Raw genomic sequence first — 18,398 nt, forward strand, 5'->3', positions numbered from 1 at the left:
CCACATGAATAGGGCCGACATAAAGGTAATACCGCTTGAACAGTTCTGTCTTCAGTTTATACTAAATGTAGTAAAATATTTTCACTGGAGATGAATTAGAAAGAATTAATAATGAGGGAGTGATTATGCCATTTAAAAAACTCAGGTTACATTACCGATTTGTATCTTGATGCCCAATCATTGACAGATTACTTCAGTGTTTCAGTGTTTAATTCACCGTGGAGTTATTTACAATTATACAGACGTAATTGAGAGGAAGAGGGTCTATATTCTTATATTAAAAGTCGAGAACGTTTCATTTACTTCTTGAAATTGAGAATATATTATTTTCGTTTTGTTTAACAAAAGAATAGGTCGAAAATAGTTTCTTTAAAATCATACAATTTCGCGATCTCAGGATTTCTTGCTTTTGACCAAAAACGCCAATTATTTGGGATCTGAAATCATACATTTCAAACTTAAAACATTTACCAAAACAGAATTTGACTTTTTCTTTCAAAATATTTTTTTGGATTGCCCCAACCACGAAATCAGCGGAAAGTAGTCCACAACCCACAATGGTTGAATATACAATACAACCCTTAAGTAAGGGTCAGTTTAAGTTCCTGGCCATATATTATGCTATAAAATGGATATAAAATCAAAGGACAGTAGGTTCCGAGGGGCGGCTTCACATACATGGAATAGCGCGTGTACTGAATAAGGAATATTCAGTGTTGGTTAATGGCCTTTCATTTTACAAAGAAAGAGTAGTCAGACAATCTGGCGAGTCAAAAATATACAAACGCCTTAAATCGAACACTTTTCTTGTTATTTTATTTACATTGATTACATTTCAATATCAAACATCTAGCGAAATTAAAAAAAGGAAAAACACATATACAACCATGTAAAGATATAAAAATGTAAACGGGTAAATAATAATAAGTGGAGGTGTAAAAACAACATAATCGCCAGTTATTATATATCTAGATAGTCATTGATGTAACGTTGGCTTACGAATGGGTAGGACTCTCAATTGTCTCATAAAATGAAATGATACATTCCAGTCTGTGTCTAACCGAGACATGCCGAATTCACGTTTTACATTTATATCAGAATACATAATTAAATCCTTTTAAACTACAATTTTTTAATGATTCACATCAAATTCGAATAATATTATTTTCAAAATTAATGAAGTGCCCTCCCCTGATAAAACCTAAGCTGAAGTATATGCCAATCGAATGTTTCTAAAACTTTGAAATGTCTTTAATGCAGTACTGCATAGCTGGTTCAGTCCATGGAATGTTGACCTATATATTGTAAAAAAAGCTGTAAATAAATTTGCATATGTTGTAAGTATTTTATTGCACATCAGTTGAGGATGGAATAGATTGCATATGCGATAGGTACATTTTTTCACATCTGTTGAAGTGTAAAAATGGTGAAATAAAATTCCACATGCTTTAAATATTTTATTTCGAATCAAAACGTAAATCTGTGTTATTCGTCATTGTTCAGCATTCAGTCTTTTTCATATGTATCTTGTCACAATTAAAATATTTATATATGTGAACTTTTGTCACAACTATTATATTCATATATGAGAAATTTTGTTCACAACTTGTTCATTTTTGAGAAATCTTGTCAAATTTGAAATATTCATACATGAGAGACAGTTCTCATCTAAAATTTCCAAAGTGAGAATTTTTTTCACAACTAACAAATTCATATCTGTATATCCTATTCACAACTAAATTTGTGTGAAATCGTGTCCACAACTAACATATTCATATCTGAGAAATTTTATTCACAACAAAAATATTCATATGTGAGAAATCTTGTTCACGTCTGGCATATTCAAATGGGAGAAATCTTGTTCACAACTAAAATATTCATATGTGAGAAATCCTGTCAAAACTAAGACATTCATATCTTAGAAATCTTATCAAAAGTAAATCACAGAACAATCATATATTTGTGAAGTCTGATTCATTCAATGGTGAATGATTGTGAACTCACATTTATCTATAAATTCATCGTTCTGATGATCCCGATTATATCTACTGATCTTAATTGACCAACAATTCTTCTGAAAAGAAAGTAAAAATAGACCTCGACATAATATTGCACTTTGAATACACTTCAAAAATGGAGATAACTAAGCAGTAGAAAGCAAACTTTCTTAGGTAAAACAGTTATATAACATGGCTTAATGTAGTTGCCGGCAAATCAACTATTATTCGGCATTTTACCGGTTTGTGCGCGTTAAGCTGTTTTACATCCGAAGCATGCCGAATTGCACAGCCAGAATACGTAATTTTACGTAAATTGCCGAGTGTCTTTAGGAATATGACACATATATACCTTAACTTGGACTCGATAGCGTGTTTTGCAATTATAGAAATGTGAATTATATAAAGACAAAATACACACACATGTATTCACACACAATATGTAAAATATGTAAAATAACTAAAACATAACTCTCACAATCATGGGTCGTTAAGAAAGTGTTTTACAACGATTAACTAATTTTATACCATCAATCTAAAGTTGTATATTCACCACATTTTGGTAGCTGATAGCAAAAATATTATAGAATTAAACATTTTCACGTGATTTTTATTTCATGTTTTGACACTGTTTGTGAAAATGTTGCTAAATATATAATTTACAGGTGGTTCGATTTCGAATTTCAAATCGTGGAAATAAAACGATTTTAAAGGTCAGCGAACAGCTTACCAATGATAAAATGTTGCTTAAATGCATGCTCTTAGTGATCTTAATTTTTAGCCCCAGTTCTCATTAAAAAATACATTTAAAAGCTTGCGGTATGTTGGCATGGAAGGTGGTCAATTAGTATATTTTATTTAAATCCTTGAAAAAAAAACCTTGTGGCTAAAAGCTCAGCCTGAAGTTTACTTTAACGAAATGCCAGACAGCTTTCTGTTACAAATGCTTCTTTTCTGTACTACAAAGACTTTTTCTTTAATTTAATATTTGCTTAGAATAATCAGTATTTGTATTCTTCGTCCACTGTAAACATACTTCGGTAAAGAGAACTTTGTGTTTGGTAATGCTCGAGATATTATTCCCTCGTTAATCAAAGATTTTAGCAAAAACATAATACAAGTACTCCTCTACCCGCATTTATAAAGCATCTTAGTAGACATTGGTATAATGTTAAATTTCGTTTTGGAAACCGTTCCTATAGATTATTTATTCGGTTTGTTATTCTGCAGTAAACTTGAATCTATATCAAATCAATAGTAGTTCGATAGAAAATGTATTTAAACAATAGAAAATGTACGAATTTCGATGAAAATGTTTTAAGAATATCAGCCCAAATAATGCCCCAATGTGCCTAGATATACCCAACAATGGACTAAGACATGACCTCATGTTTTTCCTTTTACACTTTTCACAACGTTGTGAACATAAGATTCCGTTTCTGTGGTGTGAAAAAGCCAAAACAAATACCAAACTCTTAAAATGGGTTTAAGTCAGAAAATGTATGCTTACTGAAAAGCAGGCGTAAGTTAAAGGCTCGATTCATTTTTTGTTTTGTCAAAATGTTTTAAAAACATGATGTAAAATCCAGATAAAAAATAAAGCTGTTACAACGTAGACTATCATTGCACTATAAAGTGTCACAACATTAACAAATACAAAATAATTAATATAAAACTTACAAACAATTTGAAAGAAAAGTTGAAAATTCATAAGATAAAATATCAAATCTTTGCAAACAAGAAACAACAGTATGAACGCTGTATGGCCGGATTCTAGTTTATTGATAATCTTATATTGGTCCAAAGAGAGAGTTTCCGGGCAAGGACTGATCATCCGAAGTAAGGTATTCTTTCCAAAGTTTAGCAAAGTCGTCACGTGTTATACCGTTACTCTGTCCCTGTCCCTACAATATATAGCAACAAAAGCAACAATTACAACATAGTACAATTTATACAGTGTCACACATTCTTTTTGGTTTTATGAAGAATCTTATACAATCTTATACATCGTAAGGACGGTGTACGACATATAAATACAATGTACTGTAAATGGTTTCCGTTGAAATACTTGAATTTCCCTCTTAAGTTAATTAACAAAACGTGAACATGCACTATTATTTGTTTCAGTTGCAATACTTGAATGTCCCTCTTAAGAAACCGGAACATGACTGTTAATTTCTTAAATGAAATACTTGTTTGTCCCTCTTAAGCTTAGTGAATACTGGTTTAACTGAAATACTTGAATGTCCCTCTTAAGCTTACGAAACCGGAACTTGTTAATTACTTGTATGTCCCTCTTAAGCTAAGTAAATACGAAACTGGAACATGAAAAGAAATATGCACTGCAATATTTTTAATTGAAATACTTGAATGCCCCTCTAAAGCTTACCGGAACATGAAATAATATATATATTGTTTAATACTTTTATGTGCCTCTTAAGCTTAGTGAATACTGGTTTAATTGAAATAATTGAACGTCCCACTTAAGTTTATGAAACCGGAACATGAAATAATATATGCTCTGTTAATTAATTGTATGTCCCTCTTTAGCTTAGTAAATACGAAACTGGAACATGAAATGATATATGCATAGCAAATTGGTTTCATTTTAATACTAGAATGTTCCTTTTAAGCTAACGAAACTGAAACTTGACATTGATATCTGCATTGTAAATTTCTTCACTTAAAATAGTTGAATATCTCTCTTAACCTTAGGCTGCTGGCGGCTAGTAATTTTACCTTTGCGACCAGTGCGGACTAAGATCAACCTTTTCAGTGAACAACCCTTTGATTGATAAATTTTACTGTTCAAACTGAATAATGGACCATTCCATTTTAGAAATATAGCAGGGTAGAGGTTAAGCAAACGCTAGTGGGACATTGCAATAGTATATTCAGAATGAATAAGTATTTTTTTTTTACTGAAAAGATTTCTAATGAATAAAATCTAGAAAGTAGATCCCTCCCAGGGAAGCACCGAGAACAAGACAAACAGTGAAAATTGCAGACTCGGTTTGATTGAGTCTGTTCATGAGCAGTAATGGAAAAATGCAACACTGCCCACGCCCCCTAGCACCGGCTTTAGCAGTATTCAATCTTCAAATCTAAATGAGTTGAAATCAATGCTCCCGAAGGACCAGAAAATATAACTACACTGAGATGAAGTCGGGCGACTTTTTACGGCCGCCACACAGCACTTAACACTTCGTCCACTAAGAACGTGAAACAGTGTCACACATTCTTTGCATGTATTTGAGAGTCTACAACTTGGATGTTTTCCTAAAGAAGCACTCAAAGGGTCATATGCCTTTTTTTAAAATGTGGCTGCCATATATTTTCACTGTGGAGAATCACATGATCAAAATAATCTCTAAATCAAAATTATATTTTGAAGAACATGAATAAATTTCCTGCCATGATAAGGTATGAAATTTAAACATAGCCTAACATACGACTAATGAAAATTGTTAAATTAGTATGTAGTTAACAATAATGGTAGACAGTCTGTAATTACAAACACTAAGGAAAATAAGAAATCCCAGTTTTATTTAAGTATTCCAGATAACCAGAAGGTAATTGTGATTGAAATCTATGTAGTTTTAGGACACATCTATGTTGCCATATGATAGGTTATTTAAGATTTACAGCAAATATTTCTTCAATATCATCCCATATTACATAAATTCATTTTAGTTTAGAGATTATTTTGATCATGTGATTCCCATCAGTGTAGTTTAATATTAGTATCATGGTAAATCCTATCTTCAATAACTTTTAACACATATATTTTTGAAAGGTCTGAATATTTCATTAGCATAATAGAACGTATTATTAAAGCCATTGTTTTGATTTACGGCTCGGACTGTCAGATTCAGATTTTTTTCTAAGTATTTAATAAGGCATATTTTCTACTTGTACAACTACATCCTTTGTCTCCGAAATGAAATTAAATGTCTAATTGAACTTTAATTGTTTCCATACAGACGTATTGTCTAAACAATATCATGTTAAAATATCTTACCCCAGCAGAAATTTTATCAAATGCAGCTTTGCATTCACTTTCCTTTATAAAGTGCTTCATGAATGTTGTGTATTCGGATTGGTCTATGCAATCGTCTCCTACAATATAAAAGAAATAATATTATGGTATATCCTGCATTCTAATATGCTTGTTTCTTTTAAAACACGCTTGAACTAAAGTGACGTCACTTTAATGTGCAATGACGTCAATATATTTGTTGCGACAAAGAAAGAGCGCTGCTATATTTTATCTACTGCTTTAGATTAAGGACATATTAGAATCAATGTATTGCAAAATAGTGTTTTACCTAGTAAATTAATACACTCAAAATCGGTTATTCGTCGCCGGAATAATTCACTCTGACTTCGCTTTCGTGCAATTATTCTGCGGACGTATAACCTCTTTCCGTGTATTAATAATGTTAAAACACGTTTTTTTTCTACATATTATTTCTTAAATATAAACGTAAGGCTTCGGCGCGTTCTACGCAACCATGTAAAATATGAAGGTAATGTTTTGGCTGCACTTTGCAATAATCTCATATTGCATAGAGAGAGCACGTTATTGCCGATCTATCTATAGATATAAATGTAACGTAAATAATGACCATACAGTGTAACGTTATGAATGCGTAATTAGTCCATATGGTATAATGATCTTGTTCTGATTGGTCTACTCGACCATCTCCTACAATATAAATGTTAAGGGTCTGCGTATTCACCTCCTTTGTCACCTACGTTTTTTTTAAAGAATTTGCAATATTGTTTTAAGAAGGAAGGGCTTTGCTACCTCATACAGCACTTTACTGGTTTCAGTAAACACTTGTTTCAAGTTCCTTTTCGGCTTATTATTTCTTAATCACAATGACTGTATAACAATGCACATATATTATCCACCAGATCTAATGGAAGCTAATTACAGATTGGTACGTAATATCTCTCCAATCTTAAAGAAATGTAATATATTCTTTATAGACAAGGACTTTCAATCTCCAGTCTTAAAGAAATGTAATATATTCTTTATAGACAAGGACTTTCAATCTCCAGTATTAAAGAAATGTAATATATTCTTTATAGACAAGGACTTTCAATCTCCAATCTTAAAGAAATGTAATATATTCTTTATAGACTAGGACTTTCAATCTCCAGCCTTAAAGATATATCTAAAAGTAGAATAAAAAGTAATTGTAACAGATTGGTACATGACTTGTCAATGAATAAAGAGTTATTCTAACAGATTGGTACCTGACTTGTAATTGAATAAAGAGTTATTCTAACAGATTTGTACTTGACATGTCATTGAATAAAGAGTTATTCTAACAGATTGGTACCTGACTTGTAATTGAATAAAGAGTTATTCTAACAGATTTGTACCCGACATGTTATTGAATAAAGAGTTATTCTAACAGATTTGTACCTGACTTGTCATTGACATCAAACATAAAATCCATGTATTTTTTCTGCCAGTCCGGGAATTGCCCTTTCTTTACCTCTTCTATGCAGCCTCCCCACATCGTCTCCCATTCAACTATGGTTATTTTTGCATCCTTAAAAAGCAAATGTAAAAAGTTTTTTTTAACCCTTTACCTGCTAAATTTCTAAAATGGACTGCTCAATTTAGGCAATATGAATTTTTATTAGAAGGGGTGTTCACTGAAAGTTTACTTGATAGCGAACAGCGCAAAAAATGACCAGGCTTCACAGACGTGCAGGCTGATCTCGGTCTGCATTTGTGGCAAAGGCAGAATCAATTGCCGCGAGCTATTTAGAAATTTAGTAAGGTAAAGGTTAAAAACATGCAGAAGAGGACTTTCGCAGTATGCATAATAATTTGCCTGATTTCTAATATGGGAAGATCTATATTTTTTCCCCTCAGACTGCTGGGTTAATGTAAAAAAAACATGAACAATTAACTGCAAAGAATCATTTTTGACGTCGTATATTAAAACAACTTTCCACTGACACTAGTTGAGACTACAAAATCTGAGATACGTTTTGTCGCCATAAATAATTGGTACTAGGAGTAACTTGTCTTATTCCTGTTTAAGAAAAAAATAAAAAAGTGTTATATGTATATACTGTTTAACGTTTATCATGCTGGACATGAATAACTCTGCCTTTGCATCCAGTGTAGATCATGATCGGTCTAGTTTGATCATGATCTGCACTGTTCGCCATTCAGTCAGTATCCTTTTGGTAACCATTCCTTTTATCAGTTAATAGTACTGTTCAAATTGAAAGACGGACAAGTTCATTACAGAAATTTAGCGTGGTAAGGGTTTAATAACAGAAATCAAATATCCAATGTATAATCGTAACAGCCGTTTTCTTGCAAAACACTTTTAAAATTAGAAATAGAAATTGTCACGCAGAGCGTAAAAATCGTACCATTTACTAATCCCATGTCAATCAGTAGCATCATAAAAAGCATGTTTAATTCGTAGCGGTGTCTTTAAGAGTCTTCAGTTCCTAATACTTTACCGAGCAAAGAACCTTAAGTCCCTAACACTTAGAATGGCATTATAATCATTAACATCTACATTCAATTTGTAGTTTTGATATACACTGAAAAAGGCGAACAACATTGGTGCAAATATGTTGGTGCAAAAGTGTAGCCCTTAAAGCTAGACTGCATGCGCGATCTGACGTCATTCGCAAAAGAAACTAATAAAATGATGTCGCTCAAAAACATCTTTCAAAATTGGAAATCAACGTTAAATAGTAGTTATAACTTTTTTTTTCTGACGGTAGAGATCAAAATTGTCTATATGACTATACGATGATTTATTTGATTTAGAGATACTTTTTAATAAAATCAGGATTAAGAACTATTTTTATCGGAGGGTTGGTATTTTTGCTGTACTACTAAAGGTTAAACAGATCGATATTCTGTCATTCATTTTGATAATCTGATGCTCATAGAAAGTAAACCATTTATTTTTGTATCAAGCTATTGCATAAATGTAAATAAAACGGTTGAAAAACAACATATGTTTGCGTTTTGACGTGTGTAAACTACATCGGGACTTCTTGCAAATAGACCAAGAATCGCTAATGCGATTCATGGATTAGCAGCAAGTCAGAAAGTGGTTCATACGCGTCTAAACGCGCAAAGTGTTTATTACTTACACTGTCAAAATCAGCTACTTTTACGAGTCCGTCCCAGACAAGTTGTAGCGTGCTCTCGGCGTTTTTATATTTAGGACTATTCTTTTCCCAGCCTAATATGCTTTGTATTTTCTGAAATAATATAAAATTACCGTGTTGTTACATGTATGTTGGGTTTTATGTCACACCGACACAACTGTAGGACAACTGGCAACTTTACCAACATAAGGACTATCCACAGTCCAAAGAGAACAAGTATTCACTGCGAGCATGTTAACAGGCTATGTCAAGTTAATGGACATATTGCTATTGCAGGACATTAAAATATATCGGGTAAATGTGGTAATAATCGAAAGTATACACATTCAAAAGAATCCACACAATCATTATTTGCATATTAATAATACGAAATGTCAGGGTAATGAGCATTGCATTGCTATTTCAGGACATTAGTATTAAAATTTGCAAAGTTCAAGACTATAATCGTTTCAGAGGCATCATGTTTACTTATATAGATTAAAATTAGCATTTTGATAAGAATGAAATGAAAACACTGCAACAATCATACACTTTGCAAAATGCCTAATTTGTCACCTCTTATTAACGCATATATTTCATGTTTCTACGGTTAAGGTAGAATTCTTCCAGGATGCAATCCAACTGGTTTCACCCAGGGTCCCGCCAATACTTTAAGTAATTCTTGAAAGTCGCCATACGACCTATAACTTTCTCGGTGTAACCTAAATCTGAATTGTCCGATCAGACAGTTAGAACATGGAACGTTTAAATTACAACAGTCGTATGGTGTGCAACCTAGTCTTAAAAAGTCATAAAGACACCCGCTGTTCGCATTGCAAAGGCTAGGGGTACGCTGTTTAACAGTTAAACATTTTCTAGTGCCATCGACACAAATTGCAAATAAGCGCGTGTAAGACATGTTTACTTGGTATTCAACCCACTAAGGATGTCTTGAGGCGAGGAATTGTACTCTGTTTTATAGCAGACACACACGTAAGGTTATTTTCTCATTAGAAATTATTACTTAAAACATGTGTTGATGGGCAATGCATATGATGCACTTTTTTCTTGCATTATTATGTCGTATGTTGTTCAGTCGACTACATATAAAATAAGACGAAAAATGTATGTATCAATGAAGTATTATTGTAACATACATTTTTTAAAGTCATTAACGTGTCGCCCATATTATGTGTTAATAACAATGTGCTATACCTATAAAAAGTGACAGTTTGAAACCCTTATCTATTAATAGAGACAACAGAAGGGTTGAATTTCACATCTGGACATCTACGTATGTAGTAGGATTTTTCATAATTAATGACGATAAACATCGTCGCTGTTCGATTTAGAACGTTGCACTTCGAACGAACACTCAATAAAATCTGTAAAATGATCCTTTGGAAGCATAGAATGCAACCAAGCAGAATAATAGCAGACTCGGTTTGATTGAGTCTGTTAATGAGAGGTAATGAAATATGCAACACCTCTTACGCCCGTAGCCCCGGCTTAAGCGGAACTCTATTACACATATATTGAACGAACTCCATGATCCCGAAGGACCAGGAAATATAACACTTGTACAGGAATGTACACACGTTTTGGAATGATCTCGACAACCTGTCAAACATTATTTTAATATATATATTTTTAAACGGCTTTGATTAGTCGCCGGTTTCTACCGGCGACTATATTTGATTCCCTTTAGTATTCTGCAGCTGGTAGGAGAAGTTATTAAAATATGACAATGAAAAAAATGATATTGTAAGTGAGAGAAAAATAAGGCAGTTAATGAAAGACTCACATAAAGGAATTAGGAGCCTAAAATTGCTTAAGATTTTTATTATTTCAAAAGATAGCTTTTTAGGAAAATAGAAAACATGTTTAAAGAACTTATCCATATACTCCGTATCAATAGCTCTATCACGTGAAACAGGTTAACATTCTCACTACACTGCAGAGAGAATGCCTTTACAATGGGTTTACAACCATGTCTGATTAATAACCACAGTTAGACACTCAACATACACAGAACCCTAATTTAATCCCAGTCTTTATAAACATTCTACAGATAATTTCAGAAATGGCCTCTAGTAGTTCTTGGAATTGGAGTAAAAAATTAAATGGAATTCTAAAATATTGCTGATTGCATAAAAGAAAGAGGAAATAAAACAGAGTCTTTAAAAAAGGATACATTTTTTATTGAAAGTTATGTACACGATGCGTGTATTTGTAAAACAAACAATAAATTCCTTCTAAAAGCAAAATGTTGTCGAAGTCAGAGGAAAAATGAATTACCACATACATTGTCTAAAAGAACCAAACGTTCTTGACGGACAATGCAGTTATATTGCTGGGTAAATGAAAAAAAATGTGTACTTTCATTTAAACAATTGAAACTTCATTAAATTTTTGTGTGTTATTTATTTAAGATAATACTAATTAATCTTTGCAATGTGTACATGTGGTATGTATATAAACACACTGGCTGGGAAACTCTCTGTTTACCTGTTTCGGATCACGTGATAAATTTTGTCGATATGGAGTATATGTATATAATTAAATTTCGTGATCATTTTACTTTATTGTAAATTCAGTTCTCCGGCGATTTGATGCTCTGCATCAAAATTTTACTTGTTTATTATGATGTATATCATAAAATAAATGATACAATTGTAATAATACATAAGACAAAACTTACACCCAATAAAATGTCAAAATCTTCTTTCTCAATAACTCCATCGCCATTGCTATCTACAAAACAGAAAGATAAAACATAAAACCCGTTCTATTTTATCATCACAGCAGTGTTGTTTGTGCCGTCTGGCGGCCGTACAATGTCTACGTAACCTCAGATCCCCTTTGTTTAGTTTGTCCATTGTTTTCACGTTTAGGGCAAGCCCATTATTTTAACTGGGGACCATATGCCTCTTTTCATGGTTATTACACGGAAATGTATCATTGAAGGTTCCATGTGCACCGCCGTATTAACACATCTGTGGATGTCTCTAAATTGTTTTTGTTACTTGCAGGGATGTGCCTAATTATAATTGTAATTTAATTAATTATAATTAATTACAAATTTTGATCTAATTGAAAATAATGAATAATTAAGCACAAACTAAATTAAAGTAATTGAAATTAATTAATTACTGACTTAGATTTGGTTGTATTTGTCAATTAAATCTAATTACTTTCAATTACCTTGGCTTTTTTACTGATCAAAGGGCGTGTGAAATGTTCACAGTGACAGCAAATAGCTGACAGGTATTGTTGTATCAACAATCAGGTGTTAGAGGTGTTAATCCCTATTCAGTTCTGTGAAGTGTGATCACTGGGTGAACATTTTAGTCACTAAACCTAATAATTAGGAATGTACAGAAAAACTGATATTGAAGCTTGTCATTCTGTCGTGGTATTACACATAGTGCACATCATGAATTCATCAGCTCTCAAACATTTTATCCTTCCAAATATGTTTTCTTGCTGACATTTGCTGATATTAACATGCATGTGTTAAGTAAATGATTGAATTTGCTGCTTTTATGCACATTTTTTTTTCAAAAAAGCTTTGAATTGTAAATAATTATGTTGAATAATAAAAATTGTTTTGCAAATGACTGAATTGTTAGAGATAAAATAATTATTTATAATTAATTATTTTGGGCAAAATAATTGTAATTAATTAATTACTTTGGGCAAAATGGTTGTAATTAATATAATTTAATTAGCAATTTTCTCAATGTAATTGGAATTAATTAATTATTTTTGAAAATAATTGGGCACATCCCTGGGTACTTGTAAAATGTGTAAATATTGAGGTCTTCTCAACCCGGGGCTAGAGGGTGTGGACGGTAGCATGCATTTCCACTACCGTCCATGAACAGGCTCAAAAGCAAATTTGTATCAGTAATATAAGGAATAACAGCGAATTCGCATGAATAAAACGAAACGCAAATTATGCACTCGTTTTTTCGCGGAATAGTATTGCGCTCCAAGTCGCGCAATATCTCTAATGGATAACTCGTGCAAACTGCTGACGTATAACTGTTGTCTTTTAGCGAGGTTCATCTTTTGATTGACAACAGCTAATAGTTAAAAAGTTACTGTATATGGCGTCACCTTTTATGACGTCAGAACATTATGACGCCAGTTCTAAAGATTGATATTTGTTTTCGATGTAACTCATTGCAGAGTTGGACCGGTCTTCTGCGCATGCCCGAAAGTGATTATCAATTGTAGCGCACGGCAAACATATGCATATTTTTGCATGTCCGCACGCATTTAGTGTATCATATGCATAATATACTGGCTAAAGGTTAGGGTTAGTATCACCGTGGTTACAAAATATATACATTTAAGACATTTTTCGTCCAAATTTAATTAATCCGATATATACCGGAGTCTGTAATTTATACCGGCGCTCCAAGTCTGCATTGAGTCACACTCATTCGTTTTTGACTAAAGCGTGGAAAAGTACGATAACTCTTCAGATATGTGGGAGAACTGTGCACAGAGATTTTACAACATGAAAAATACACTGCATTATTATGTTTCAAAATATGTTATATCGAAATAAAACGTTCAGATAGTCAGAGAACATTTTTCTTATTTATTCAACATTGATGACAGGTAAAGAAGAAGAAATATATATATTATATTATACCAGATTTATATAGCGCCCTTTTCATGATAAACACGTTCAAAGGCGCTTTACATAGCAACTGCAGCCACACAGGGCGCGAAATCATCCTCTACTAGCGCAGACACAGAGCGATCTGACCAGAGAGACAGAGTGAGATAAAGCCCCCAGAACAAACAGAGAGAACTTTTCAGATACAGACGTGTCCGGCTAACTTAGCCTAGCTCTTTTCGAATAGACAGTCTGGTTCTTTAACGTGCCCGGTGTATAGCACCGATACACGCGAAGCCGTATTTCCTGGGAAGAACCAGTACAGGCCTCTAGTTAGGTGGGAGACACTCAAGAGCATCTCAGAAATTTCCAGTGTCTGGACCGTATCAAGTATTTCATATTGTAAATTCTTAGGTGTAATGTATATATATTAAACTAAGAATGTAACATCGTTCTTACAGTACATGTATATCTTTACGTACCATATAACATACTGAAAACTTTTTCAAATTTCTTTTTCTGGAATGTTGTTAAACCTGCCATCGTTGTGTTTCAGCTGAAAAAGACAAAAACGAACAGTTGGTTTATGGAGTGGTTATTAGTCTGCCATTGCAGTGCTTTTTCTGAAAAATATAACGTGGCCGAGTGGTTAAGGTCGCTGACTTCAAATCACTTGCCCCTCATCGATGTGGGTTCGAGCCTCACTCGGGGCGTTGAATTCTTCATGTGAGGAAGCCATCCAGCTGGCTTACGGAAGGTCGATGGTTCTACCCAGGTGCCCGCTCGTGATGAAATAATGCACGGAGGGGCGCCTGGGGTCTTCCTCCACCATTAAAGCTGGAAAGTCGCCATATGACCTATCATGTGTCGGTGCAACGTTAAATCAAAAAAAAAAAAAAAAAAAAAAAAAAAAAATAGGTTAAAGACTGCTGTTTTATATTTCATTGTTGTGCTTCAAATGAAAAATATAAAAACGTGAAAATACATATTTCAAGAAGGCAGTTGTAAAGGACTTGAAAATGTCTTCGAGATAACCGCAATTTCGAAATGACAGTTTCAACTCTATTTTATCTTGTTTTGTTAACGTTTGCAGCCTCGCATCAACATTTTAATACGAAACTGTTTTTTCAGTATTCTATTGACAGCTCGTTAAGCCTTCTTCTAACAAAACTGGACATAAACAGGAAAGGAAACAAACAGTGTAACGACGTACATCTTGAGTGATTGTTGATAGTGAAAACAGATCTGATATGTTATTTGCAATAACATGTTACCATCGCTCTTTAGTTGGGTCTGAGAGTGTATATTGTACTTATAACATATAGCTGCGGACTTAAAGCAATCAGAGTTAATCATAAGAGTGCCGCAGGGCAAACTTCAACGTTAGGGCTCTGCAACAAGTTTGGCGGATCTGTATGATCAACCTGCACATCAATACAGTCTGGATCTATACTCTTCGCTTATTAGTTGCGAACAAGTGCTGAAAATGATAAACGAGCAGTATGGGTGTGCGGATAAACCGCAATAATCTAAATCCTTTCTGGTCGCAAAAACCTAAATTTTGTGTTCAAAACAGCACTCATTCATTCATCTATTAACTTCTTTTAAAGATGCAAATGATGTTCCTTAAGGTGTGTGCGTGTGTGCATGTGTGTGTGTGTTCGGGTTTAACGTCTTTTTCAACAATTTTTCAGTCATATAAACGACCGTGTCTACTTGTAGCAGTGAGCACAATGCCCAACTTTATAGTGCTGCCTCACTGGAATATCACGCCGTAGACACGAGGCATGATACCCCACCCAGTCACATTATACTGACACTATCCTCTTAATGCTGAGCGCCAAGCGAGGAAGCTACTAGTACCATTTTTTAGGTCTTTGGTATGACGCGGCCGGGGATCGAACCCACGACCTCCCGCACTCGAAGCGGATGCTCTACCACTAGGCTACCGAGGCGGTATGTTCCTTAAGGCAGGTATAAAGTAAACCGTGTGCACCAGTATCTACCAAAACGACTTATGTTTTTAACAGAGCTGAACTGGACCTGTTCAGTTCGATGTTGAACCTGTTAGGTTCGATGTAAATATCTTGCGTTTAAGTAAAAATGATTATAATTGCAGTTGGACTTTTGTACCGGATGGAAATGCTTGATTTTAGTAATATTGATTATAAGTACAGTTGGCTAATGTAAATGTTCTTTTAATTTGTTTTCTCTTCAGCTATTTGGTTCATTCGTATACGTACGCCAAGACAATTATTCTAATATAATAATGAATTCTTCGAATACTGTATATTTCATATTTGTGCCACAGTTTTTTTTGCTGAATTAGATTGACAAAAGAAGTTGCCTAGTCACATATTTAAATATGCTGTTCTGGACATTTGAGCGGTTTCAATGTTAAGAAAAACTGAGAAAGACATCAGAAACAAATTACAAAATGAAGGAACGCAAGAAAAGCTCAAGATATTTGACGCGAGGCTATGACCATTTCTATTTCTAATTGAAAACAATATACTTGAAGCAACCATTATACATGTATTTCGTGCTCAAACTTTATTAATAAATCAACTGATAAACAGGTTTTTAGTATCATATTGGCTTCATCAACAGAACATTGACCCAGTTAAAGACATCTGCCCTATTAAAAGGGCACGTGACAGTGCTTAAAATTATCTTGAACAAGCCGCGGCCTTAATACAATGGGATTTGTTTTAATAGTTATGAATGTTATCAGTTGATCAAATAAACCCATTTGCGAGATATTACACGAAACCTTAAGGCCTCGATGTTAGTGATTGTTTTAATTCCCTTGATGAAACTGAGGTTAGCTACAAAGCTAAGTTAATGACATACTACGAGGGGTGAATGCGTAAAAAATCTAGGTGCATATAGATAAAGTAGAACATGAACAGGCTCAATCAAACCCAGCCTGTAACATTTTCGTTTTTGTCGTGCTGCCCGACTTGTGGCGTTCCCACTTTTCTATTCTCTTGCATTCACCCATTATCTAATTAATTAGAGCCTATCATCCGTGTTTCTGTAGTGATTTTGTGTTGCCCTTTTCTAATCTAATGACTAATATCCAGCTCTGTTAACACTTAAACAGAGGCATATCACAAATTGAATCTGTGTTTTGTAATGTTTGTTATCTAACGATGTACATGTTGTACAAGTTAATAAAGAATATGTTCTGTTCTGTTCTGTTCTGTTCTGTTCACACATTATCTAATGATATGTCATTACAGAATGGAACTCTGCCCTGTAAACTTGCAATGTGCATGAAGAATTAGATGAATATTTATGAAGAATTAGAGTTTTATAAGGAAGAACTCTCTTGACAAACGTGATGTAATTCCGTTTTATTAAGACGTAAAACATTGTTTGTTTTCGGTATCCTGATCTACCCTAAATTTTTGGCCCGAACCTAAATGTTTAATAGCCTTGGAAAATATTTTGTTTTACATCTGTTTTATAAAAAATTGCAAAACTGCTTTAAACATGGTCAATGATGTTACAAATCTGCGCTATTAAGTGTAACCACCTTATTTGTATTCATTTTTGACACAAAAATATGTTCCGAAAAATCTCAATTAATAATAAAAAAAAATCCGACCTACCTACCCTATTTTTTAGCATGTTACCAGAAGCAAAGAATTCTTTTAGGCCTAAACTAGTTTGTAAGAGATTTTGGTGTAAAGATGTTTTGTCTTTGAACAAATTTGTAGCTCAATAGTATAGTGTGTTAGGTTAAGAACAATACTAACATAAGAAACTTTAAAATAACCAGCCACATACTTAAATATAACCACTGTAAAAGTGGCAGATCTGATTACTATTGACTGTTACTATATGGCAAAAACTGCATATGTCTTTTTTTTCATTACAAAAAGTCAACACTAAAAATGATTTAAAACAACAGAGCTTAATGAAATGATCAATTAAAGGTGCTTTACTAGATTATACTTAATTTCCCATAAACAGTGTAACATCAAGATTTTGGCTAAAATATAATAATGTGTGTAATCATATTTCTTTGTCTCGAAAGAGTAATATCTTGTTATGATATATCCATAAACAGAAATAATTATGTCTTAATTTGTCTTATTACATTACATCGCAGTACAGTGGCAGGAAGGGTTTCTTGGACTGAACTAAATGAATTTCATCACGGAAATAAATGGACAATACCCATTAAATAATTTTGTTTTTATAATGTCTATTCTAAGAGTCGCTTAATTAGTTCTTGTGATTGTTGTAATAAATGTTTACAATGTAACAATATTATGTATTCTTTTTAGTAAAAGATTCACATATACTCGTATTTCCAAAGTCACGAGAGAAAAATAAGATCTGTTGCTCATATGTTCATTTTACTCTGTCAATAATTCATTTAGAAACATGCAATGATGAAAATTTGTACTTTGTATAATTCTTTTGATCACAATGGTAAGTGTCATAAGAACTGATGATGGAATGATGGATTAGACAGAGATAGAATATTTCGTCAATTTTCCAGGCAAAAGCCTTAAGATTACGGTACAATTTTCCTAAAAAATACTTTCTCCAAAGAATCGATTCAATTTGATCATTGCTACATATCGCAGTGGTAAATTAAATAATTT

General features: G+C 33.3%; 1 protein-coding gene across 1 annotated transcript; it reads right to left on the minus strand.

The window, feature by feature from the left end:
* Positions 1-794: 794 nt before the first annotated feature.
* LOC123541699 (calexcitin-2-like) lies at positions 795-14,356 on the minus strand. The gene is made up of 6 exons (XM_053531391.1): positions 14,259-14,356; positions 11,845-11,897; positions 9,147-9,257; positions 7,435-7,564; positions 6,019-6,116; positions 795-3,901 (listed from the first exon to the last, which is right to left on the minus strand). The coding sequence occupies exons 1-6, from the start codon at positions 14,317-14,319 to the stop codon at positions 3,788-3,790; spliced, it is 567 nt and encodes a 188-aa protein (XP_053387366.1). The 5' UTR covers positions 14,320-14,356; the 3' UTR covers positions 795-3,787.
* Between the last annotated feature and the right edge of the window lie 4,042 nt (positions 14,357-18,398).

Source organism: Mercenaria mercenaria, chromosome 19 (assembly GCF_021730395.1).
Source record: "Mercenaria mercenaria strain notata chromosome 19, MADL_Memer_1, whole genome shotgun sequence".
In the NCBI taxonomy this organism is placed as follows: Eukaryota; Metazoa; Mollusca; class Bivalvia; order Venerida; family Veneridae; genus Mercenaria; species Mercenaria mercenaria.